At 42.0% G+C, this 26,077-nt stretch overlaps 1 protein-coding gene across 1 annotated transcript in view; it reads left to right on the top strand.

Annotated features, from left to right (window-relative positions):
• The first annotated feature begins 4,023 nt into the window (after positions 1–4,023).
• Positions 4,024–26,077, top strand: part of ERGIC2 (ERGIC and golgi 2) — a 51,963-nt gene continuing 29,909 nt past the window's right edge. The window contains exons 1-4 of the mRNA XM_060778393.2: positions 4,024–4,121; positions 15,578–15,648; positions 18,768–18,913; positions 21,149–21,257. Coding sequence (XP_060634376.1) covers positions 18,808–18,913; positions 21,149–21,257 — 215 coding nt within the window. The 5' untranslated portion in view covers positions 4,024–4,121; positions 15,578–15,648; positions 18,768–18,807. The remainder of the gene's footprint in view (positions 4,122–15,577; positions 15,649–18,767; positions 18,914–21,148; positions 21,258–26,077) is intronic.

Here is a 26,077-nt window from a genome sequence, read left to right as displayed (position 1 = left end):
TATGTAATTTCTTTATGCTTGTGGGTAAACAGTATTTCTTGCTGTTTCTTTGCAGTGTTGATGTGGAGAGTGTCTGATTTCCGTGGAACATGCAAGATATCATTGTCCTTCTTTAAGGGTCCCTTTCAAATCTATGATACTATATCTCTCTGTGTGTGAATCATATCTATCTATCTATCTATCATCTATCTATCTATCTATCTATCTATCTATCTATCATCTCTCTGGCTGGATGGCTCTTTGTCAGGAGGATTTTGATTACGTTTTCTTGCCCTGATGAAGGGAGTTGGATTGGATGGCCTTAAGTATTTTCTGATGGTCATGGGGGTTCTATGTGGGAAGTTTGCTCCAATTCTGTCGTTCGTGTGGTTCAGAATGCTCTTTGATTGTAGGTGAACTGTGAATCCCAGTGACTACAACTCCCAAATGTCAAGGTGTATTTCCCCAAACTCCATCTGTGTTCATATTTGGGCGTATTGAGTGCTTGTGCCAAGTTTGGTCCAGATCCATCATTATTTGAGTCCATAGTGCTCTCTGGATGTAGGTTAACTACAACTGCCAAACTCAAGGTCAATGCCCACCAAACCCTTCCAATATTTTCTGTTGGTTATGGGAGTTCTGTGTGCCAAGTTTGGTTCAATTCCATCGTTGGTGGAGTTCAGAATGCTCTTTGATTGTTGATGAACTATAAATCTCAGCAACTACAACTCCCAAATAACAAAATCATAATTTTTTGAGTGATGGTCACTCCTTGTGTTGTGAGACGTTTTGTTGCCAAATTTGGTGTGATTTCGTTCATTGGTTCTTTTGTTTTTAAGGTACTCATTACACACAGAGCATTTTTATATATATAGATATGGATCATTAACCGTGGATATACAGCCAGCACATTGGATTGTTCTCTTTGCCAGCAAAGTAATCTTTCATGAATCTCATTGGAATGTTGCTTCACCACACCTTGGACTCCAAGGAACAATGCCCCAAACCATCATAATTACCTAACAATGCCCACAAACTCCTAACAATGGAGCAAACCAGAGGTCACAGAAGATGCCCAATGCTCTCTTTTGTCCTCTTCCTAGGAACTTGTCAGCACCCTCCAAGACCACTGAGAGACCAGCACGACAATTTTCCATTTTTCTGTACTATAATAAATAACCCATGTGTTCACAGTCAGGGTATGCCAGTATTTTGAGCAGTAGCTCTGCTGATATCCTCTTTGGCCACTGAGAATTTAAGACTTTTGGTTTTGCCTTCACACCCGTCTGTGCTTCTTTCGACGTTCAGGCTGCTTAGCACTCTGGGCTCACGAATCCCACAAGTTAGGGGAGCTGAAATCCCACAATGGTAAATATTTAGTTGTTCATTCGTTCAGTCATTTCCAACTCTTCGTGACTTCATGGACCAGCCCATGCCAGAGCTCCCTGTCGGCCATCACCACCCCCAGCTCCTTCAAGGTCAATCCCAAGGGGTGACCACAACAGGTTCCTCGGATCAGCAGGCACTCTGGATAAAATGCTGGCAATGATGTGGTGTCATCGGGGAGCCAGCTGAGCTCCATGTTGAGGTTTTAAAGGCCATTCCTGTGGCGGAGGGGTTAGTGGAGCGAAAGCAAGATAGCCATTTGTCTTAGAATTCCCCCAGGAGAAGAATGGCACTGATTTTGAAGCGATCCATTGACTTGCAGATAAGGGGGCCCAACGGGTTTCCGTATCCGCAGTTCAGAGGAGCGCAGTTTTGGCAACCCCCGATTGCGAAAATCACATCCCAGGCAGGCCGGCTGCCATCTGCAGCCTGGGAGAGAAGTTCATATAGTAAAGAGTTTGGAGACAGTAAAAGACACAAAGTAATACTATAGAGAGGAAAAAGTTACAAGTAATTGACACTTTTATTGGGGGGATTTGTTACAATGTTAGGAGAGGGGAAGAAATCGAGGCAAATGGAAAAATTCTTGGTTGAAGCTGCTGCTTTGGCCATGCTCCCTGGAAGTTGGTCCAAGCGGGCAGTAGAGAACTGTGGAACTCCCTGCTGCAGGTCAGATCAGCTTGAAAGCAGGGAGTTCTGGGTTCGACCTCATAGTGATTAAAATTCTCTGGAAGTTTTTAAACAGAGGTTGGATGGCCACCCAGGGGTGCTTTGACTGTGTCTTCCTTCCTGACTGAAGGGGTTGGACTAGATGACCTCTGGGTGGTGTATGATCCACCCAGAGGAAAAGTGTTCCTGCCATACATCAAGGGAACCACTGATCGCATAGGGAAGCTGATGAGGAAACACAACATACAAACAATCTACAAACCCACCAAGAAAATCCAACAAATGCTACGTTCAGCAAAGGACAAGAGGGATCCTCTCACCTCTGCAGGAGTCTACCGTATACCATGCAGCTGTGGACAAGTCTACATAGGGACCACCAAACGCAGCAATGCCCAAACACGCATCAAGGAACATGAAAGGCACTGCAGACTACTTCAACCAGAGAAGTCAGCCATAGCAGAGCACCTGATGAACCAGCCTGGACACAGCATATTATTTGAGAACACAGAAATGCTGGACCACTCCAACAACCACCATGTGAGACTACACAGAGAAGCCATTGAAATCCACAAGCATGTGGACAATTTCAACAGAAAGGAGGAGACCATGAAATTGAACAAAATTTGGCTACCAGTATTAAAAAACTCTAAAATTACTACAGCAAAACAGCAGAGAGGAAACAACCAGGCACATCTGAACACCTCTCAACAGAACATTTTCCCAGGCTCAGCCAGGCCTTCAAATGCTAATGAAGGTGGTCAGCTGAAACATTCACACCTAGCTTCAGCAGAGAGCTCTTTGCCCCACCCCAGTCATTCCACAGATATATAAGCCCATTGTCCTATTTCCAACAGACCTCACTACCTCTGAGGATGCTTGCCATAGATGCAGGCGAAACATCAGGAGAAATGCCTCTAGAACAGTGGTTCTCAACCTTTCTAATGCTGGGACCCCTTAATACAGTTCCTCGTGTTGTGGTGACCCCCAACCATAATATTATTTTTGTTGCTACTTCACAACTATAATTTTGCTACTGTTATGAATCATAATATAAATATCTGATATGCAGGATGTATTTTCATTCACTGGACCAAATTTGGCACAAATACGTGATATGCCCTAATTTGAATACTGGTGGGGTTGGCAGGGGATTGATGTTGTCATTTGGGAGTTGTAGTTGCTGGGATTTATAGTTTACCTACAATCAAAGAGCATTATGAACTCCAACAATGGAATTGAACCAATCTTGCCACACAGAACTCCCGTGACCAACAGAAAATACTGGAAGGGTTTGGTGGGCATTGACATTGAGGTTTGGAGTTGTAGTTCACCTATATCCAGAGAGCACTATGGTCTCACACAATGATGGATCTGGACCAAACTTGCCACAAATACTCAACATGCCCAATGTAAATGAACACTGGTGGAGTTTGGGGAAAATAGACCTTGGCATTTGAGAGATTTAGTTGCTGGGATTTATAGTTCACCTACAATAAAAGATCATTCTGATCCCCACCAATGATAGAATTGGGCCAAACTTCCCACATGGAACCCCTATGACAAACAGAAAATACTATGTTTTTGGATGGCCTTTGGCGACCCCTCTGAAACCCCCCCCCGTGACCCCCCCAGGGGTCCCGACCCCCAGGTTGAGAAACACTGCTCTAGAACATGGCCCTATAGCCCGAAAAAACCTACAAGAACCTAGTGATTCCAGCCATGAAAGCCTTCGACAATACATTTTAAAAAGTTATAACAACGCTTTGCTATGAGCCCTCTTACGCCACCTACAGGCCGCGGAAAGAAGGGCATCTGAAAAGGGAGGGAGAGAAGGAAGAGAATTTCAGCCTGCCATAGAGTGGCGGCGCCGTCGCAGGCTAGAAGGCACTCACTTCCGCTCCCTGCTCTGTCGTCTTGTCTCAGTTCTCACACTTCCTGGCAGGGAGGCGGAGCCTGCTGCTGCAAGCCGCGTCCTGATTGGCTGGAAGGGCTGACATCGCCGTTCTGCCTCCCGCCTTCCCTGTTTGGACTCCTCCGCGGGCGCTGAGCAGGGGCCGAGAAGCGACGGCGGAGATGCGGTGGGAAAGGTGAGTTAACGCACGATCGAACCGCTTTTGTGTGTATGTGTGTGTGTGTGTGTGGGGGGGGGGGGTGATGTGTCCTTAGGTCTGCTAGTACAGCCTGATCATCTCCTTTCTCCCAAATACTCCATACCTTTGCTTGCTGGGGGTTCAGTGGACACATGCTGTATTCCATCTACCACATGATTGTCCCTAAAATGACTTTCAATCTAGTTTGTCTGAAACATCAGTGAATTTCTTGTTTCCATTTGGGTCCCATCTCCAGAATGATGTCCATATGTGCAGATACAGGTGTTCCAAAATCCGTCCCAAAATATAGAACACCTGTGGTCCAGAGCATTTCAGATAAGGGACACTTTTCCCTGCTCTTTCATGCATCTACACTGCAAAACTAATGCAGTTTGATACCAGTTGAACTGAGGCTACACAGCCCTATATCCCAGATGATCTGCTTATCCCAGATAATCTGGCAGTGGAGACTCAGGGCCCTTCCACACAGCCATATAACCCAGAATATCAAGGTGGATAATCCAAAATATGCTTTGAACTGGATTATCTGAGTCCAGACTGCCTATCTGACCGCATCTCTGCCTATGAACCCACCAGGACTTTGAGATCTTCCGGGGAGACCCTGCTCTCGATCCCGCCTGCTTCTCAAGCTCGGCTGGCGGGGACGAGAGATAGGGCCTTCTCGGTGGTGGCTCCTCGGCTGTGGAACGCCCTTCCTACGGACATTAGACTAGCACCATCTCTAATGGTATTCCGCAAAAAGGTGAAGACCTGGATGTTTGTGCAGGCGTTTGAGTAATTTAGTGCAATCTGGTAATGGAACATAGGAAAGGAACAAGGGACGACGAACCTGGACTACGCTTGGATGATGAGAAGATTGGGTACGGTTGTTTTTTGTAATAATTGTGCACTGTAATTGCTTATTGGTAATTTATGGATAATGTGTTAAGTCAATTGTTATATGTTGTATGGAACCACTGCTGTTTCTACTGTTTTTACTGTTTGTGAACCGCCGTGAGTCGCCTTCGGGCTTGAGATACAGCGGTATATAAGCAAAGTAAATAAATAAATAATAAATATAATCCAGTTCAATGTCGATTTTATACAGCTGTGTGGAAGGGGCCTCATATAATCCAGTTTAAACTGCACCAACTGCAACCGTACCTCGGGAAGGCGGATCTGGCCAAGGTGGTCCACGCCTTAGTCACCTCTGGACTGGATTACTGCAATGCACTCTACGTGGGGCTGCCCTTGAAAACGGCCCGGAAATTTCAGATGATCCAACGGGCGGCAGCCAGGTTGTTAACTGGAGCTCCTTACGGGGAGTGGTCACTTCGTTCATCCGGAGAGGCCCTGCTCGTGATTCCGCCAGCGTCGCAGGTGCGATTGGTGGGCACGTGAGACAGGGCCTTTTCTGTGGTGCCCCCCCCCCCCACTCTGGAACACCCTCCCAAAATATCTTAGACCGGCCCCTACATTGGCAGTCTTTAGAAAGAACTTGAATACCTGGCTGTTCCGATGTGCCTTTCCAATTCTGGGCACCACAATTCAAGAAAAGATATTGACAAGCTGGAATGTGTCCAGAGGAGAGCGACTAAAATGATAAAGGGTCTGGAGAACAAGCCCTATGAGGAGCGGCTTAAGGAGCTGGGCATGTTTAACCTGAAGAAGAGAAGGCTGAGAGGAGATATGATGGCCATGTATAAATATGTGAGAGGAAGCCACAGGGAGGAAGGAGGAAGCTTGTTTTCTGCTTCCCTGGAGACTAGGTCACGGAACAATGGCTTCAAACTACAAGAGAGGAGATTCCATCTGAACATTAGGAAGAACTTCCTGACTGTGAGAGCCGTTCAGCAGTGGAACTCTCTGCCCCGGAGTGTGGTGGAGGCTCCTTCTTTGGAAGCTTTTAAACAGAGGCTGGATGGCCATCTATCAGGGGTGATTTGAGTGCAATATTCCTGCTTCTTGGCAGGGGGTTGGACTGGATGGCCCATGAGGTCTCTTCCAACTCTTTGATTCTATTCTATGATTCTATAATAGGAAAACTCCAATAACAAGTCCAGAAGCACTTTATTAGAATTGAGATTGCTGCACACTGCACTTACCCTACAATCCTTTACATATCACCTCTCACATCAGCACTTTTAATCTTGTACCCATTACTCTGGCCCGGCCCAGTTTTATTGTGTCTTGATGTATTGTTTATTGCTTGTTGTTTAATTTTGCTTTAATTGTTTTTAATTTGCTTTAGGTTTTGTATTGTTATGTTGTGTTTGAGGCCTTGGCCTTTGTAAGCCGCATCGAGTGCTTCAGGAGATGCTAGCGGGGTACAAATAAAGTTAATAATAATAATAATAATAACCCTCCTGTTCAAGGAGCTCCACTGGCTGCCATTCATCTACCGGACCCAATTCAAGGTGCAAGTTCTTACCTTCAAAGCCTGAACGGTTTGGGACACGTCCTACCAGCGTGACCACATCTCTGTATACGAACCCACACGATCTCTTGGTTCATCTGGAGAGGCCCTGCTCTCGATCCCACCAGCATCGCAGGCGCGATTGGTGGGGACGATAGAGAGGGCCTTTTCGGTGGTGGCCTCTCAACTCTGGAACTCACTCACTAAGGACATCAGGCAGGCTCCAACCCTGGCAGTCTTTAGGAGGAGCTTGAAGACGTGGTTGTTCCAGTGAGCCTACCCGGAATAATGATCCCATAGCACTTTGTCCCTCCAAAGCACTTTAAATTTTTAGGTCTCCTCGTATGTCCTTCCACAAACACTACTACCACCTTTTCATCCATGCTTCAGCACTATTTCCAATTTTAATTTTACATTTGGCCTTCCCACAGTTTTAATTGTATGTTGTCTTATTGATAATGTTGTATGTTTATTGTCTATGTTCTTTATTTTAATTGCTTGTATTGTTGTGATTATTGCTTGTATTGTTGTGTTTCGGTTCGGCCTCATGTAAGCCGCACCAAGTCCCTTGGGGAGATGGTAGCGGGGTACAAATAAAGTGTTATTATTATTATTATTATTATTATTATATTAAAGTAGATAATCTGGGATTTTTATTTATCGTGTCAGGAGCGAACCAAAACAGTTGTATTGCATTAAAAACAAACAAAGCACAAAGTTTGCAGACTTGGTATTCTATTAAATGCCCTTTGACCACTTGGAGTGCCTCTGGTGTTGCTGCAAGAATGTCCTCCATTGTACATGTGGCAGGGCTCAGGTTGCATTGCAGTCGGTAGTCTGTGGTGTGCTCCTCTCCACACTCGCATGTCGTGGATTCCACTTTGTAGCCCCATTTCTTAAAGTTGGCTCTGCATCTCGTGGTGCCAGAGCGCAGTCTGTTCAGTGCCTTCCAAGTCGCCCAGTTTTCTGTGTGCCCAGGAGGGAGTCTCTCATTTAATATCAGCCATTGATTGAGGTTCTGGGTTTGAGCCTGCCACTTTTGGACTCTCGCTTGCTGGGGTGTTCCAGCAAGTGTCTCTGTAGATCTTAGAAAACTCTTTCATGATTTAAAGCATTAGCTTGTTGGCTGATACCCAAACAGAGGATGGGCCGGAGATGTCACCGCCTTGGTCCTTTCACTATTGGTTGCTACTCCCCGGCGGATATCAGGTGCTGCAGTACCGGCTAAACGGTGTAATTTCTCCAGTGGTGTAGGGCGTGGACACCCCATGCTAATGCGGCATGTCTCATTAAGAGCCACATCCACTGTTTTGTTTGATAAATTTATAAATATATATATTTAAAAACAACAACAACATACTAATGGCAAAAATTCACTGTTTGTTGTTGTCTTTTAGTGCATTATATGCCCCATGTAGATTGATATAACACACTTTTAACTACCTTGAGTCCAAAGTGCAGCTTCAAATTGCATCGTATGGCAGTGTAGATGGCCCCTCTAACGCAGGGCCTTTCCACACAGCCATATAATCCAGAATATCGAGACGGATAATCCACAATATCTGCTTTGAACTGTATTATCTGAGTCCCCTGCCATATAACCCAGTTCAATGTGGATTTTATACAGCTGTGTGGAAGGGGCCTAAGTGAATTAAAGCACATGTAAAGATCCCTGGAACACAGCATCAAAACAATTGTGTGTACACACACACATACATACACATATACAAGATAATATTGTGTATGTTCACTTGGGAACAAGTGTACTAATTTACATTGGGCCCTACTTTTGAGTAGATCTTAACAAGGACTGTAAACTTTCTCATTTATATTTTGATTCAATGACATTAATAATAATAATAATAATAATAATAATAATATATTACTAGCTGTACCCGCCACGCATTGCTGTGGCCAACCTACCCTCTTTTTCTCCTTCTTTCCCTCCCTCCCTCCCTCCCTCCCTCTTTCCTTCCTTCCTTCCTTCCTTCCTTCCTTCCCGTCTTTCCTTCTCTTCTTCCTTCCTTCTCTTTCCTTCCTTCCCCCCTTTTCTTTCTCTTCTGCTGTCTCTCTTTTCTTCCTTCTCTCTTTCCTCCTTTCCTTCCCTCCCTCTTTCTCATCTCCCCCCCTTCCTTCACTCCCTCTTTCCTTCCTTCTTTCCCTTTTTTCTTTCCTTCTCTCCTTTCTTTCTCTAACTTTGCTTCCTTCCTATTTCTTCTTTCCCTCCCACTTTCTCTTCTTTCTTCCTTCTCTACCTCTTTCCTTCCTTCTCTCTTTGCTTCCATGCTTCCTTCTCCCTTTCCTTCTTTCTTTCTTTCCCTCCCTCTTTCTTTTCTTTCTTTCTTTTTTCTCCCCTTCCCTCCCTCTTTCTTCCTTTTTTCTGTATTTTAGGGCTTTTAAAGTTCCTTCTGCTGTGTTTTTCAGTGTTTTTATGAGTGAAGGACATACATTGGGTTGTTAGGTGTATTGTGTCCAAATTTGGTGTCAATTCCCCCAGTGGTTTTTGAGTTGTGTTAATCCCACAAACAAACATTACATTTTTATTTATATAGATTAGATATTATTATTAATATTAGATTAATATTATTAATATTATTAGATATTAGAGTTATTAGATATATCCGCATAGATATAAAAGCACATTACATATTGTGTCTAGTATTCAAAATGCTTTGTATATGCTATCAGAAATGAAATATTCAGGTGGAAGTGCCACATTTGCGTGTAACAGTTATGCTTCCTGCTTTGCTGTCAAACAGGTTGCTAAAGGTAATCTGGCAACTGTTGATAGGCTGCCGGGACAGAGGTGTGTATTAGGGGGGAAAACGCAGGTAAGATTCTTGTAGAACAGGATTAACGTTTGATATCAAAGATGAAATGTTAATATCTAGAATTTGTATCCTGTCTAAGGCTAATGCGATTGTGGGCATGCAAGCTGGCATTGTGTTCCCCCCACCCTCTGTCATTTCTGTAGTTCGTGTAATTCTGTTAAGTTTCAGTACTGACTTTGTTCAGCAAAGCTTTACATAAAGCTGCTTTAAAGGAAGACAAACCTGGCTTTGGTAACTTGGAGCAGTAAGTATCTGAGGCCCCTTCTGCACTGCCATTTTATTTATTTACTAGCTGTACCCGCCATTCGTTGCTGTGGCCAACCTTCCCTCCTTCCTTCTCTTCTTTCTTTCTCTTTCCTTCCCTCCCTCTTTCATTCCTTCCCTTTCTTTCTTTCATTCTCTCCTTCCTTCCTTCTCTTCTCCCCTTCCTTCCCCACCTCTTCCTCTTTCTCTCCTTTCTTCCTTCTCTACCAATTCTTGGACTGCAACTCCCAACAATCCTCCTGATCGATCTATCTACCTACCTACTTACCTATCTCTATCTACTATATCTATCTGGAGGATTGCTGGGAGTTGCAGTCCAGGAATAGGAAATCGGAAATATGCAGAGATCTGAATGCTCTCTAAGAAATCCAAGGAAAAGAAAGCTTGCATCTTGGAAGCAGTTCATTTGGATCATCCTCCTCTCCTAAAGTGCCTGGTCTAGGGAATACTGGGAGCTGTAGTCCAGAAGAGAATGTGGATATGCTATTGTGTTTTTTGTTTGCCAGGGGGGAGTTGTTTTTGCACATGCACTGTAGTGTCTTTTTGCTTTTTGGGCTTTTTAAGTCCCTTCCACTGTGTTTTTCTGTGTTTTTATGAGTGATGGTCACTCATTTGCCTGATAGGTGTATTGTGTCCAAATTTAGTGTCAATTTGTCCAGTGGTTTTTGAGTTATGTTAATCCCACAAACAAACATTACATTTTTATTTATATAGATTTATTTATTTATCTACTGTATTTATATACAGCCTTTCTCACCCCTGGGGGGACTCAAGGTGGTTTACAACATACTAATGGCAAAAATTCAATGCCAGTATACAGTTTTGTTTTGTTTTGGTCGTGTCAGGAGTGACTTGAGAAACTGCAAGTCGCTTCTGGTGTGGGAGAATTGGCCATCTGCAAGGACGTTGCCCAGGGGATGCCCGGATGTTTTGATGTTTTATCATCCTTGTAGGAGGCTTCTCTCATGTCCCCGCACCAGGAGCTTGAGCTGATAGAGGGAGCTCATCCGTTCTCTTCCCGGATTTGAACCTGCGACCTGTCGGTCTTCAGTCCTGCCAGCACAGGGGTTTAACCCACTGCGTCACCGGGGGCATACAGTAAAAACGAAGAAATCATTATATATATATTTAAAATAATTAAAACCATTAAACATAAGACATAAACAAAATGTAACATGCAGACAAAGTTTACCTGTCCGAACGTATCTCCTGCTATGAACCATCACGCAGCTTAAGATTGTCAGGAGAGGCCCTTCTCTCGATCCCGCCACTCTCGCAAACGCGGTTGGTGGGGACGAGAGACAGCGCCTTCTTAGCAGTGGCCCCCCGTCTGTGGAACTCCCTCCCTAAGGACATCAGGTTGGCCACCTCCCTCCTGTCCTTCAGGAGACAACTGAACACCTGGCCGTGGGCCCAAGGGTTTGACTAGAGGCATTGACTAGAGAACAATGGTAGCTTGGAAAGGAAACTTGAATGTTACGACATTGGATTTATCTGGCTGGATCTTGGTTTTAGTGGCATGTTAACTGATTGTTAAATGAATTTATTGATGACTTTTATAGTGTTTTAATTGAGCCTTCTGTTTTAATCGAATGTATATGTTGATAGCATCACTGATGCTTATGTAAAGCCACCCTGAGTCCTCTTGTGGGAGAAGGGTGGGGTAGAAATGAAGGAAGGAAATAAATAAATAAATAATCATCCAAGTATACATATTATATGTTTAATTATTTTTTAATTTTAGAAACCTGACCCAAATACATCCTTATTCATAAACAGCAGGAAATATACTGGCTTTGAGCCTCCTATTTAAGAGATGCTATAAGAGTTTTGTTCACAGTAGACAAAATATCCATATTATATGGATTATATGAGTCTACAGTGCCATATAAATCAGTTCAAAGTAGATAATCTGGATTTATATGGAATTGTAGAAGGGGCCTGAATGGCCTTATTGCAGTAGCAGTATGTCATTATAGTGGCAAAACAGCCAGTATTGAAGAAGCATGTATTAAAAAGCATGCGGGAGTTGTATTTGTGTGCTCTATTGTCCCCCATCCCCACCATGTAGTAGTTGTGATGAAACTAAATGAGATGTAGATGAGCATAACTCAAAAGACAATATTTGCTTCCATATTGTAGAATTAATGCAGTTTGACTTCACTTTAATTGCCATGGCTCAGTGCTAAGGAGGAGCCCCTGGTGGCGCAGTGGGTTAAACCCCTGTGCCGTCAGGACTGAAGACCCACAGGTCGCAGGTTCGAATCCGGGGAGAGGCACATGAGCTCCCTCTATCAGCTCCAGCTCCTCATGCGGGGACATGAGAGAAGCCTCCCACAAGGATGATAAAAACATCAAATCATCCAGGCGTCCCCTGGGCAATGTCCTTGCAGATGGCCAATTCTCTCACACCAGATACGACTTGCAGTTTCTCAAGTCGCTCCTGACACGACAAAAAAAAAGTGCTAAGGAATCCTGGAAGTTGTAGTTTCGTAGTGTCTTTTGGCTTCTCTGCCAAAGTGTAGATGTACCCAGCGTGCCCCCAGAAATTCAGAACCTGATCTCATGCATTTGTGTGCATTTGGGCATCCATAGTTTTGCAAAAGAATTTAATCCTTAAAACCCCCTTGAGAGTAGTCTAGCCTGTGGGCTTATTGTACGACCAAATTAAAGGACGGAAATAAGGAGACAGCATAAACTCCTCTGGCTTCCAGCTAAAGTGATTAAATCCCAATGGAACAAGTGAGTCACAACCTATTCAAATCACATTACTTTTAGGTAGAGTCATACCTTTAACTGGATCAGAGCCTTTGTCTGTAGCTGGAAGTTGCAGCTCATCTGATGTCTCATTTCTATATTTCTGTTAAACTCATCAAAGCAGTGTCATAATATTAAAGTTTCCAGATGAGTAGGGCAGATTTAGGCCCCTTCTACACCGCTGTATAAAATCCAGATTATCCGTTTTGGATTATATGGCAGTGTAGACTCGGATAGTCCAGTTCAAATCAGATAATGTTGGTTATCTGCCTTGATATTCTGGATTACATGGCAGGGTAGAAGGGCTCATAGAGGGCTGCTACATTTCTGTCCTCTTTGCAAATCAGACTCTGCCTAATGCGTTGTTTTTGCAATTCAGGTTTTCTTTGGGTTCTGGCGACTTGGGTTCTTTTCAAAGCAAAAAGCATTTTGTTTGGGAAATCTTCCTATTCTAGGTTCATATTCCTATTTTTGGAAAGCTAATGCACCTTCTTGGCGAACAACCCTTCTCTTATAGTATATGACAGCATCTTTCTCCATACCTTAAGCCATTTTAAATCCTTGCATGTTACTGTTTATATGTAAGTTATATTAATTATTATTATGATTATTATTAACTTTATTTGTACCCCGCTACCATCTCCCCAAGGGACTCGGTGTGGCTTACATGAGGCTGAGCCCAAACACAACAACAAAAGCAATAAAACATCAATACAAGCAATTAAAAAACATAGACAATAAAATACACAACACCTCTGAGGATGCTTGCCATAGATGCAGGCAAAACGTCAGGAGAAATGCCTCTAGAACATGGCCATATAGCCCGAAAAAACCCACAAGAACCTAGTGATTACAGCCATGAAAGCCTTCGACAATACAAAATACACAACGTTATCAAAAAAGCAATTGTATTGTTTTTGCTTATTGTATTTTGTTTTATTGATGTGTAAGCCGCTCCGAGTCCCCTTGGGGAGATGGTGGTGGGGTATAAATAAATTATTATTATTATTATTATTATTATTATTATTATTAGAATGTGTGCTTGTATAGCTAGACAGTATAGAAGGGTATTGATGTCTTGTACTAGCCATAGTGTTACAATGTGTTGGTTCATGTTATAATTGCCCATTTTCAAGCAACACAGAACACAAAAAGAGACTGAGATATGTTAAAGGTTGTGTCTGATAAAGAAATGTTTTTATTGTCCTTTAAAGCATTTAATTATCCAATAATTCATCTACCCTTTAAAGGTTTCATCAGAAATACGTACTTACTTACTTAGGCGATCCCTTGTTGTCCGAGTAGGATAGTCTTCCAGGATCCGTAGGTGACTGTGGAGCCCTATTCTTAATCTGCATCTTCTCCCGCAGTGAGGGCATTGATTTTCAGGTGGAAGGCGGTCCCAGTTGGGGCTGGCTTGATGCGTCTTCCTCTTGGCACATTTCTCTCTTTCACCCTCCATTCGTGCCTCTTTAAATTCTGCAGCACTGCTGGTCACAGCTGACCTCCAGCTGGAGCACTCAAGGGCCAGGTTCAAGGCCCAATTCTCAGTGTCTATGCTAGAATTTTTAAGGTTGGCTTTGAGCCCATCTTTAAATCTCTTTTCCTGTCCTCCAACATTCCATTTTCCGTTCTTGAGTTCGGAGTAGAGCAACTGCTTTGGAAGACTGTGGTCGGGCATCCGGACAATGTGGCCGGTGCAGCGGAGTTGATGGCAGAGGACCATCGCTTCAATGCTGGTGGTCTTTGCTTCTTCCAGCATGCTGACATTTGTCCGCTTGTCTTCTCAAGAGATTTGCAGGATTTTCCAGAGGCAGCACTGATGGAATCGTTCCAGGAGTTGCATGTGATTTTTGTAGACGGTCCACATCTCGCAGGCATATAGCAGGGTTGGGAGGACGATAGCTTTACGGCCAGGGTCCATCTTATCTTAGAGACTGCCTCTCCTTCTCCCATCATAGGAGGTCGCAACGACCAGCCCAACGCGACTTACTCTATATATCGGGTCCTAGAGAAGTGCGCTTGGAAAGGACCAGACGCAGGTGGGCTTTTTCTATTTCTGCCCCTGCCTTATGGAATTCCTTGCTGCCCTACTTGAGAGCCATGCGTGAATCCGAACGGATTCTCCCCTATGAAGATCTTCCGGAGGGGCCCTGCTCTTGGTCCCACCACCCTCGCGTTTGGTGGGGACAAGAGACAGGGCCTTCTCAGTGGTGGCTCCCCAGCTTTGGAACTCCCTCCCACTAGAAATTAGATCTGCTCCCTCCCTCCTGACTTTCAGGAAACTACTAAAGACCTGGCTCTGGAATGTGGCATTTGAGGACTGAATCTATAACCTTCGTCCACAAGGAAGGAGGATGATGAACTGTGACTATGACTGTGACTGTATTGACGATTTGGCTTGGGTAATTGTAATTATGTTTTTTCTGTATTTTATTGTACTATTTTAATCTGTAATGATGTTGCACTCTGTTGTACTTGTATATTATTGTATTTGCATATATGTTGTAAACCGACCTGAGTCCCTCGTTTGAGGTGAGAAGGCTGGTATATAAAACTTCCAAATAAATAAATAAATAAATAAATTTATAAACAAGCACCTTGGTATCCCTATGGATGTCCCAGTCCTCAAACACCCTCTGCTTCATTCGGAAAAAAGCTGCACTCGCAGAGCTCAGGCAGTGTTGTATTTCAGTATCAATGTTGACTTTTGTGGAGAGGTGGCTGCCAAGGTAGTGGAAATGATCATCATTTTCTAATGTTACACCACTGAGCTGTATTTCTGGCATTGGAGAGAGATTGGCAAGTGACTGCTGAAAGAGCACTTTGGTGCACAAGTCATTCATTGACAGAATAAACTTGATTGATTCATTACTTCCACAGAACTGTCCTAAATATGACAAGTGAGTTCTTTTGCTTTCTCTCTGCTTACTCCTGAAATCTCTTCTTTTCACTTTTGCTTCCCAAGTTTCCTTTTTTGCACTTTTTGTAATTCCATTTTGTCCAACTTCAGCATTTCTAATTGTCGGATAACCATCTTTCCAGTTCTCTTTGCTATATTATTCAAGAAAGTTGCATTTCTAAATGCAAGAAGAGAGTGAAAAAGAATGTTTTTCTTCAAAGGCGTATCTGTATGCTCTTTACAGTTTCCTGAATGGGCTGTTTTTGCTCTTTTCTTGCTTCAGATGCTCTGCCCATGACCCTACTGTGCTTCTTCCTCACTACTGAATAACTGTCAGAAGAACAGAAAATCAAGGTGAGATCATTCATATTACTAAGGCATCACCTTACTTTTTTAAACTGCATAAGTAAAATTGCTTTTTGGGTGTTAATCATATCAAATTTCTAGGGAAATTTAAAGTTAAATGTTTTTATCATTGCTTTGTATCTGTAAATGAGAAAGATAATAATAATAATAATAATAATCTTTATTTGTACCCCGCTACCATCTCCCCAAGAGACTCGGTGCGGCTTACATGAGGCCAAACCCAAAGTACATCAAACAAAACATCAATAACACAACTTTAATAAAACAGTCAATTAAATACAAAACATAAAAATCACATAAACAAAAAACAACCATCAATAGTGGCATACAAACAATTTAAAAAATGGCCGGGCCAAATGTAATAGATTAAAATTGAAAATATGCTGACGTGAACAGGTAAAATATAATTGGGATAGGATTTTTAAGAGAGAAACGAGGGAACACTGTCTATCCTAAGTCAGTATTGAAGTGCATTATGAGGGCATATTGCTGAGAGTTTTCCTTATTCTGGGAAGGCACACTGGAACAACCATGTTTTCAGGCACTTCCTAAAGACTGCCAACGTTGGGGCATGTCTAATGTCCCTGGGAAGTGAGTTCCAGAGTCGAGGGGCCACCACCGAGAAGGGTTAATGTATCATTCCTGACACTCTGGATATGATGCTCCTTGAGCCCCTTCGACAGAGCTGAATAAAATCTCACATTATCTGCTTTGAACTGGAATATATAGCAGTTCAAACTGGACTTAGGACCCTTCCATAGAGCCATATAACCCAGAATATCAAGGCAGAAAATCCCACGATATCTGCTTTGAGCTGGGTTATCTGAGTCCACACTGCCATATATTCCAGTTCAAAGCAGAAAATGTGGGATTTTATTCGGTGGTGTAGAAGGACCTCAGTGCCCTTCCACACAGCCCTGTATCCCAGAATATCAAGGCAGGAAATCCCACATTATCCGAGTATGGACTCAGATAACCCAGTTCAAAGCAGATACTGTGGGATTATCTGCCTTGATATTCTGGGATATAGGGCTTTGTGGAAGGTCCATCAGATAACCCAGTTCAAAGCAGATATTGTGGGATTTTCTGCCTTGATATTCTAGGATACAGGACTGTGTGGAAGGGCCCTCAGATTACCCAGTTCAAATCAGATATTGTGGGATTTTCTGCCTTAATATATGACTCTGTGGAAGGGCCCCCAAATTGTAAAACCAATAAGAAGAAAGAGGACGAGGAGAAGAATTCCACTTTTTTTCTTAATAGAGACTAAAATCTACACAATATGCAATATAAAACCTAAAGGCTATAAACATTATTATAGAATTAAACCAAACACTATTTAAAAAGAAACAGTTAAAGCAATTAAAACCACCAAGAACCTATTAAAAATACATAAACTTCCCCGACTCAGTCTTAAAAACCTTTTTCTTTAAAATCCTGAATTGTTATAATTACTGTATATACTTGAGTATAAGCCTAGTTTTTCAGCCGATTTTATAGGCTGAAAAAGTTCCTCTTGGCTTATACTCGGGTCAACATTATTTAATATTTTACTCTGTTATTAATATGTTTATTACATGTATTATTTGACTCTATTTATTATTATTGCATTTATTATTTGACTCTATTATTATTATTACATTATTATTTTACTTTATTGTTGTTATTATTACATGTATTATTTGACTCTATTTATATTATTTTCAAACCAGAGAGATATTTTTTTTTCAAATTTTGTTACATAGTGTTATGGGCTGGACCAGTGGCAGATGGATGGAGAGTGTTTGGGTGAACTAATTGGAAAAAGGCACGCTGCACATATCTCATTTGTAATGCAAAAAAGGAAAGGGAAAGGAAGAACCATACAATATGTAAAATGAAGAACAATTTGAAACTACATAAATTTAACAGTATATCAGTGGAAGGTCCCAGGGGCCATCCAGTCCAACCCCTTCTGCCATGTCTTTCTAATAACAACAACAACAATAACTATAACCTCAGGGGCCATCCAGTTCAACCCCCTTCAGGAAAAGCACAACCAAAGCACCCCTAGCAGATGGCCATCCAGCCTTTTATTATTAATAATAAGGATAATAATGATAGCAATAGGAGCAACCCCAGGGGCCCTGAAAGGTGGGAAGGAAATAGGGTTTTGGAAGCAAGGAAGGTGAGAGGAAAAGGCTTTTGGGGGCGAGGGAGATGAGGGGAGCAGGAAAGAGGAGGGAAATCTTGAAGGGGGAAAGGAACCGCAGAGTCATTCAGTATGCTTCATGGAGCCTCAAGGGATCCCTGGAGCACACTTTGAGAACCTCTGTCCTAGTGTCTCAATCAATTCAACGTAGTTTGTGACAGGCACAAAAACAAAGCTTCTGGAATATAACAACTACTTTCAAAATAAGTACCGCACAATTAAACAGGAAACAACACTTTCAAACCAGAAACAGAACAATTTTCAAATTTTGTTACATAGTGTAATATAGCTAGAGATCAGGAATGACTGAAGACGTAATTCATCAACATCAGAAGGACCATAGTTTCCCTTCTCTAGTGTTGTAACAATAGAAAGTTAAGAAAAAAAATCCAGTATAATGGGGTGAGAGGTATTTTCAATTCAACAACTTGATTCATCTAATTTTTTTTATACTCCAGGGTGTTTTCTACAGATCACCAGTGATTTCATCAAATAAAGAGTCCTCCTGTTTCTATTCACTTTAAAGACGGAGTCCCACAGAGCCCAGCAAATGACACAGGACTATTTCTGGTGGTTGCCCGTGGGATTCCGTCTTTAAAGTGTATAAAAATGGGAGGATTGTGACGTCAGGGAGGAATTGACTCCAGTTCTCTCCCTGCGCATAGAAACAGCTAAAACCGGGTATTTTAAAGTGAGATAGAATTGTTGGATTTTAAGGCAGGATGGGAAACTATTGTTAATTTTTTCCTTTCCTTTGGAAACAGAAGGCCACTGAATGCCACACTAAGAAGATGATTCCCCCCTCCCTTGTGGGATGAGGTCCCTAGTTTCAGTTGTTGTATGCAATGAGTTCTGTTTCAGCACTCAAGAGGTTTATTTTTCCATTGTATTATGAATGGTGTTCTCTTACATTCAGACTGAATATATGAAGGAAGACATTGAGGGACCTGCTGAAGATGAGGCGACTGAATCGGAAGAAGACCTTGCATTTAATGAAAGAGCTGGATGCTTTTCCAAAAGTTCCTGAAAGCTACATAGAGACTTCAGCAAGTGGAGGAACAGGTAAGATCCTGATGGGTTATTGAGTCTGGTGAATGAGAGCAGTGATGGCTAGTTTTGGTTGGCTATGAAGCTGAAGCTAAAACAGCCACTCAATTTGTGTCAGCTGTTTGAGTAGGCCCTCTCAGTCTTTCATGTAAAGCAGCTTCAGAAGTTTCACGTGAAGCAGAAAATTATTGTATATATGCATAGAGACTGCATATGTCCACAGATATGGTGGCATTTTGCCATATTTTCTAGCCACCCCCTCTACCCTATTTTATGTGAATAAGAGACCTTTTTTTGGCAGAAATTAATTCTGGTTCACTTCCTGTTTTAGAAGATGGCTTACCATGGGTCTAAATGGGCTCAAGGGTCAAAGCCATGTTGAAAATGTTTATTTATTATTTAAAACATTTATATTCTGCCCTTCTCACCCCGAAGGGGTCTCAGGGCGGAGCACAGCATATACACGGCAAGCATTCAATGCCGGGACACAAATTCACATACACATGCATACATATAAAAAAAACCTTTATCAAAATATTAAATATTACCCACATTCCCTTGGGAGCCAACTTTTTTTTTAAAAAAAACTGGTTTTTTGGAACCAAAACTGACTCTGGGAGCCACATTTGACTTACAGACCACACTTTATTTATCCTGTTTGAGGAATTTGTAGAGTGCCATGGTATGTAGAGACTGAATCAGACTGAATAGCTGGATGTACGAGGGTTGAATAAAAAGTAATGCCTCCACCTTTGTAACTCCTCAACAGATGGCAGTACTGGTATGCGGGAAGTACTGGCTTGTTCAGTAGACTCTCCTCTACAGTTCCATTTTGGTGGGAAGCCTTTGCATTAAATGGTTGTGTTGTTAAAGTGTGAAGTATGGAACCCTGCGCAGATGGTCAATCATTGCGACTTAAGCAACGTGCAGTCATTGAATTCTTGACAGCAAAGGAGATTCATCAGAGAATACAAGCCATTTATGGTGATTGTGTTGATGTGAGTACTGTGTATCGTTGGGTGAGAAATTATAAAGATGTTGAGGTGCGAACATCTGACTTGCGTGACAAACAAAGAGTTGGACATCCTGTGACAGTAATCACCAAGTTTCATAAGCAAAAGGTTGACAGATTGATTCAGGACAATCGTCGTATCACTCAGAGAGAAATTTCAAGCATAATCTGCATTTCACAAGAATGTGTGGGTCACATTATTGCCTTTCTTGGCTATTGGAAGATCTGTGCACGATGGGTACCCAGCAGGGCCGTAGCCAGAAAAAAATTTCGGGAGGGGTTGAAATTTTTGGGGGGTGGTTTGAAAATTTCGCGGGGGGGGGGGGGGAATAAACCTGCCTCCTAGCTCACGCTGAAGCAAAGAACACAGCAGGGGGCAGAGCAGCCTTCAATAGCCTGCAACTCCGCCCCTGTCAACCACCTCCACCAAGTCTGGCCTCCTTAATGAGAGCATTCAACACACACACACCGCCAACTTGGCTACTTCACTACATCGACTATTGCTGCAAGCAATGACAGTTGAATAAATTGTCAATATTTGCTTGAGATAGTGCTTGCAGTTCTGGAGGGACTCTTAATTTTTTGCATCTCATAGACTTAGCATGGGGATTTAGTTAACCAGTTAAAATTCATGAGTAAACCAGGTTTTTTAAAAAATCTGAAACATTTCGGGGGGGGGGGGTTGAACCCCTAAAACCACCCCCTCACTACAGGCCTGGTACCCAGGATGCTGACGCCTGAAATGGAAGCGCACAGACTTGAAACTTCAGAGACTGGATCTCACCACCGTACAACATTCTCCATACAGTCTAGATTTAGCACTGTCTGACTTCCATCTGTTCCCGACAATGAAAGAAAATCTGCAGGGACATCATTTTGCTTCTGATGAAAACGTTGAGAGAACTGTGAGATGCTGGTTGCTGAAACGACGACTTCTTCCGTGACATCTTCAGAAAACTTGTTCATTGTTGGCAGAAATGTATCCAATTTTCTGGTGATTATGTGGAAAAGTGAATAGTGGTAGTTAAAGAGCACATTCTAAGGATTATTTCTGCGTTTGATTTATTAAAATATTCCCATCCAAACCCAAGTAACGAAGGTGGAGGCATTACTTTTCATTCAACCCATTAATGTGTGTTAACTGAAAATGTTCACTCAATATCTTTTCTCCCTTCATGAATACATTGAACTGACACTCTGTGTATGCTTTTTCCCCCTTTTTGTTGGGTTTTTCTCAGTTTCTTTAATAGCCTTTACCACGATGGCCCTCTTAACCATAATGGAGTTTACAGTATATCGAGATACCTGGATGAAATATGAGTATGAAGTTGATAAGGACTTTACTAGGTAATTTGTTCCACTCATTTGCTCTTTCAGATCTTGTGTTGATTGCGTGCTCTTTTATTTTCTCAGAATGCATCTTGACTGCCTTAAGGCATTAACCTACACATCTCCATTTAATCTCTGGTGCATTGTAATGCCAACGCCCATGTACTTGAGAAGCTGGAAAACAAAGTTATTATCTATCTCAGAGGCAAACAGATAGAAGGAACATGCTTGCCGTAGCTGTAGAATGCAGCAGAGAGTGGGAAAATCCCAGCATATTTATGAAGGGTCCAATCTGTTCAAAGACGGAGTAAAAATAACAGATTTGCTTGTGTGTCTTAATTGCTCTGACTATGTGGGAATCATTTCTGTATGGCTGATTGCCATTCCACTCGATCCAAATCAGCAAAATAGAATTTAATTGGTTAGGCAATCATTTTTCGGATGTTACCTATTTGCATTCTTACCTATGTTCCTTTCAACCTCCTTGGCCACAGATTGCTGGTAATTCTGTAGGAACCAATATGTATTCCAGCCATATGGAAATAATTTCACATGAGTTGTGCAACCCCAGTATCCACAATTTATCCATCTGACAAAATATGTCATTTCTCGGCATTTTCGAGCTCCTCCAATGTGATTCTATAGTATTCTCGATCCCAAATCCTTCCTTTCAATAGAGTTTGCTGTTATCTGCTGTTTCATGTATCATTGCAAATTCTGGAAATGCTTCTCGGCCTTTTGGCTAAGATAAAGTGGAAACGTATGACCCACAGATATGGGTTATCCTACACATTGCTGGCCTCTTTTAAAAAAGATTTGATTACCATTGGGGTTTTTCTGTTGCAGAAGTTTCAGCTATATTTTCTGTCTTTGTTGCTTAAGGCAGAGAATGGTATTGATTTGTTTATTTATTTATAACATTTATATGGCACCCTTCTCACCCCGAAGGGGATTCAGAGCAGCTTACAAAATATATATAAGTAAAGGTAATTACTTATATTTGAAATTAAGTCCAGGCATGTTGGACTCTAGGGTGTGGTGCTCATCTCCATTTCTAAACCAAAGAGCCGGCGTTGTCCATAGACACCTCCAAGGTCATGTGGCCAGCATGATTGCATGGAGCACTGTTACCTTTCCGCCGCAGCGGTACCTGTGATGGCAGTGTGTTCAGTGGTTCTCAACCTGGGGTCCCCAGATGTTTTTGGCCTTCAACTCCCAGAAATCCTAACAGCTAGTAAACTAGCTGGGATTTCTGGGAGTTGTAGGCCAAAACACCTGGGGACCCCAGGTTGAGAACCACTGGTTTAGGCCTTCTTCATAATTCTGATTGTCCTCTTTAAAACACAATATCTGACACATTGTTCCTTGCTTTAAAAAACGGGTATGAAATTCATGAGGTTCTTATCAGTTGGCAGGCTTCTTGAAGACACGTAGACCCAGTCTATCTCCAGACTGACCTGCTTCTACCCAGCCAGGAAAAGTCTCTTTTCAGGAAATAGCACCAATCAAACATTTTCCCCCTTTTCCCAAACCTTTTAATGTGTTACCAGTTTGAGTTTGTTTACCGAGGATTTTAGGGCCAAGCTCAGGTTAATGTTATCAACATCTAATGCTTAGTAACTCTTAAACACACATTTTAATCATGTTGGGAATCCTAGGGTATTCCTATGAGAGTAGGAGAGAACATAATCTGTGTCTTGTTCCCTTTCCTGAATCAGAGCTCTGTTTGATCACTCAAATTGGGATTTTGTTTATTTTTAAATATATATATTTATGACTTGCTGTCACCTGCCACACGTTGCTGTAGCCCAGTCTGTGTATATGTGTTTTGTGTGTATGTGTATATATTTGTGTATTTGTGTATTTATGTGGTTATGCACATACATTTTAATATAATGTATTTTTATTATTTTTTTGGCTTTTTAAGTCTCTTCTGTGTTTTTCAGTGTTTTTATGAGAGATGGTCACTTGTTGGCCTTATGGGTGTATTGTGTCTAAATTTGGTGTCAGTTCGTCCAGTCGTTTTTGAGTTCTGTTAATCCCACAAACGAACATTATATTTTTATTTATATAGACTAGCCGTCCCCTGCCATGCGTTGCTGTGGCCCAGTCTGGTGATCTGGAAAATAAAATAATGAGAAAGTGTTGGTTTCTAATATTTGTAATTTCTTTATACTTGCTAGTAAACAGTATTTCTTGCTGTTTCTTTGTCAGTGTTGATGAGGAGATTGTCTAGTTTGCCTACTCTGGAACATGGAACATATTATTGTCCTTCTTTAGGGGTCCCTTTCAAATATATGATATTATTTCTGTGTGTGTGTGAATCATATATAACTATATCTACTTATGGCTGGATGGCTCTTTGTCAGGAGGGCTTTGATTACGTTTTCTTGCCCTGGTGAAGGGAGTTGGACTGGATGGCCTTAAGTATTTTCTGTTGGTCATCAAGGTTCTGTGTGGGAAGTTTGCCCCAATTCTGTCGTTGGTGGGGTTCAGAATACTCTTTAATTGTAGGTGAACTATAAATCCCAGTAATTATAAATCCCAAATGTCAGGGTCTATTTCCCCCAAATTCCATCTGGGTTCATATTTGGGCATATGGAATATTCTTGCCAAGTTTGATCCAAATCCATCATTGTTTGAATCCACAGTGCTCTCTGGATGTAGGTGAACTACAACTCCCAAACTCAAGGTCAATGCCCACCAAACCCTTCTGGTGTTTTCTGTTGATCATGCGAGTCCTTTGTGCTAAGTTTGGCCCAATTCCATCATTGGTGAAGTTCAGAATGCTCTTTGATTGTAGGTGAACTATAAATCCCAGCAACTACAACTCTCAAATGACAAAATCCATTTTTTGAGTGATGGTTACTCCTTGGGTTAGTAGGTGTCTTGAGTCCAAATTTGGTGTCAATTCGTCCAGTGGTTTTCGAGTTTTGCTAATCCCACAAACGAACATTACATTTTTATTTATATAGATTTCACCCATGTATATGGACTTCTTTATCATGTCGTCCCCTGTTGTTTTTGTTGCTTTGTGGCACCATCAGCTTCACAGTACTCGGTTGGAAGCTGGTGCGATCTTAATGTTTTGGAAAACAACGCATGATGTGTTGTGTATTTTGGCTCTTTGCTTTGTTGTCATGGAGACAATTGAGCAAAGTGTGCATCCGGCTAAGCCATGCTGGATCAATCCCAAAGACCTTTCTAGGCCAACATCTTGCTCACAAAGAGACCAACCAGATGCTTTTGGGAGACCCGCAAATTGGACATGAATGCAATAGAAGACTCCAATATACATTCTTAAGTAATTGTTGAGAGGCAGATTGCCTTTGATAATGAAGGCAATACATCATCATCATGGCTAGAAGACACTGATAGCTTTACTCCCTGGGATAATAACAACAGATAAGTTGTGCGTTTTCAGATGTTCAGCTCCTTAGGAAGAAATCCCAGGGTAAAAAGCAATCTTACACAGTTTCTTCTCTCTATTTGTTAAAATTGCCACCGTATTGCATGAGGGTATGAAACTGTTACTATTTCCAACCCTAACTGGAGCTCTATATTCATTTAACTCTTCTTTCGGATATTTTAACAACTACTGTGATAGCTCAGGATCTGGTAGACTCAGAAATCACAAATTTTAGAAATTATTGCCAGAGTGGGTTTCAGGCAGTGACTCTTTCAATGTTTGGAAATATACGCAGAGTGGACTGAAAGTGGCGCATATGCACGAAAGTGTATGGTTCTTTAAATAGAAAGTCAAACCTGCTTCCTTGCTTTACATCCTCTTAAGGATGCGAATGCAATTAAGGATGAAGCAAATTAAGCTGTTCATGTTCAGCTAGCTTAATTAAGGCTTCTTACAAGCAGCGTTTGTTTTTTCAAGATTGACTCCAGTTGTATTAATAGCTGCCCAAGGGAAATTCTTGCCCTCTCTCTTTGCTTTTATTTAAATACAGTGTTCTGGAGAAATTGGGTATTTGTCAGGCTTTGTGTATAAAAGTATGGAGCAGAACATTACACAACTTGGAGCCCAGAATCAACAGGTTCTCCAGATAGATTTTGGAAATCTACGGAGGTTGTGGAGGAGAAAATTGGTGCTTTAGCCAATGCAAATACTCTCTATACTCTACAGTTCGCCCTCCATATTAAAATAATCTATATAAATAAATCTATATAAATAAAAATGCAGAGTCCACTGTGAACACTGCAAGTTGCTAACATTCACAAAAATATTTAGGTGGGATTCAGAAACCATTTTTTTAGAACTTAAGGGGAGCCCCTGGTGGCGCACTGAGCTGCTGAGCTTGTTGACCGAAAGGTTGCAGGTTCGAATCCCCCGAGCGGCGTGAGCTTCCGCTGTCAGCCCTAGCTTCTGCCAACCTAGCAGTTCGAAAACATGCAAATGTGAGTAGATTAATAGGTACCGCTCCGGCGGGAAGGTAACGGCACTCCATGCAGTCATGCCAGCCACATGACCTTGGAGGTGTCTATGGACAACGCCGGCTCTTTGGCTTAGAAATGGAGATGAGCACCACACCCCAGAGTCGGACACGACTGTACTTAATGTCAGGGAAAAACTTTACCTTACCTAAGGGGACCCTATTTGATATCGAGACCTACAGTTTAAGAAGTAGTGATCTAGAGGACAACATTACGCTTAGGTTACAAATAATGTGTTGCAAGAAAGCCTAAATATCTATTCTTTGGGCTAAAGTAACGTACCAGTTATTTTTAATCATTCCTAAAATATATCAGAGCTAGAATTCGTTGAAACTTATGAAGACGCAGGTTCGCAGTTTGGGTGTGATCCTGGACTCATCGCTGAGCCTGGAACC

Source organism: Anolis sagrei, chromosome 5, assembly GCF_037176765.1.
Source record: "Anolis sagrei isolate rAnoSag1 chromosome 5, rAnoSag1.mat, whole genome shotgun sequence".
Taxonomy (NCBI): Eukaryota; Metazoa; Chordata; class Lepidosauria; order Squamata; family Dactyloidae; genus Anolis; species Anolis sagrei.
Note: the sequence above shows the minus strand (reverse complement) of the source record. Positions and strands in the feature narration are given on the sequence as shown.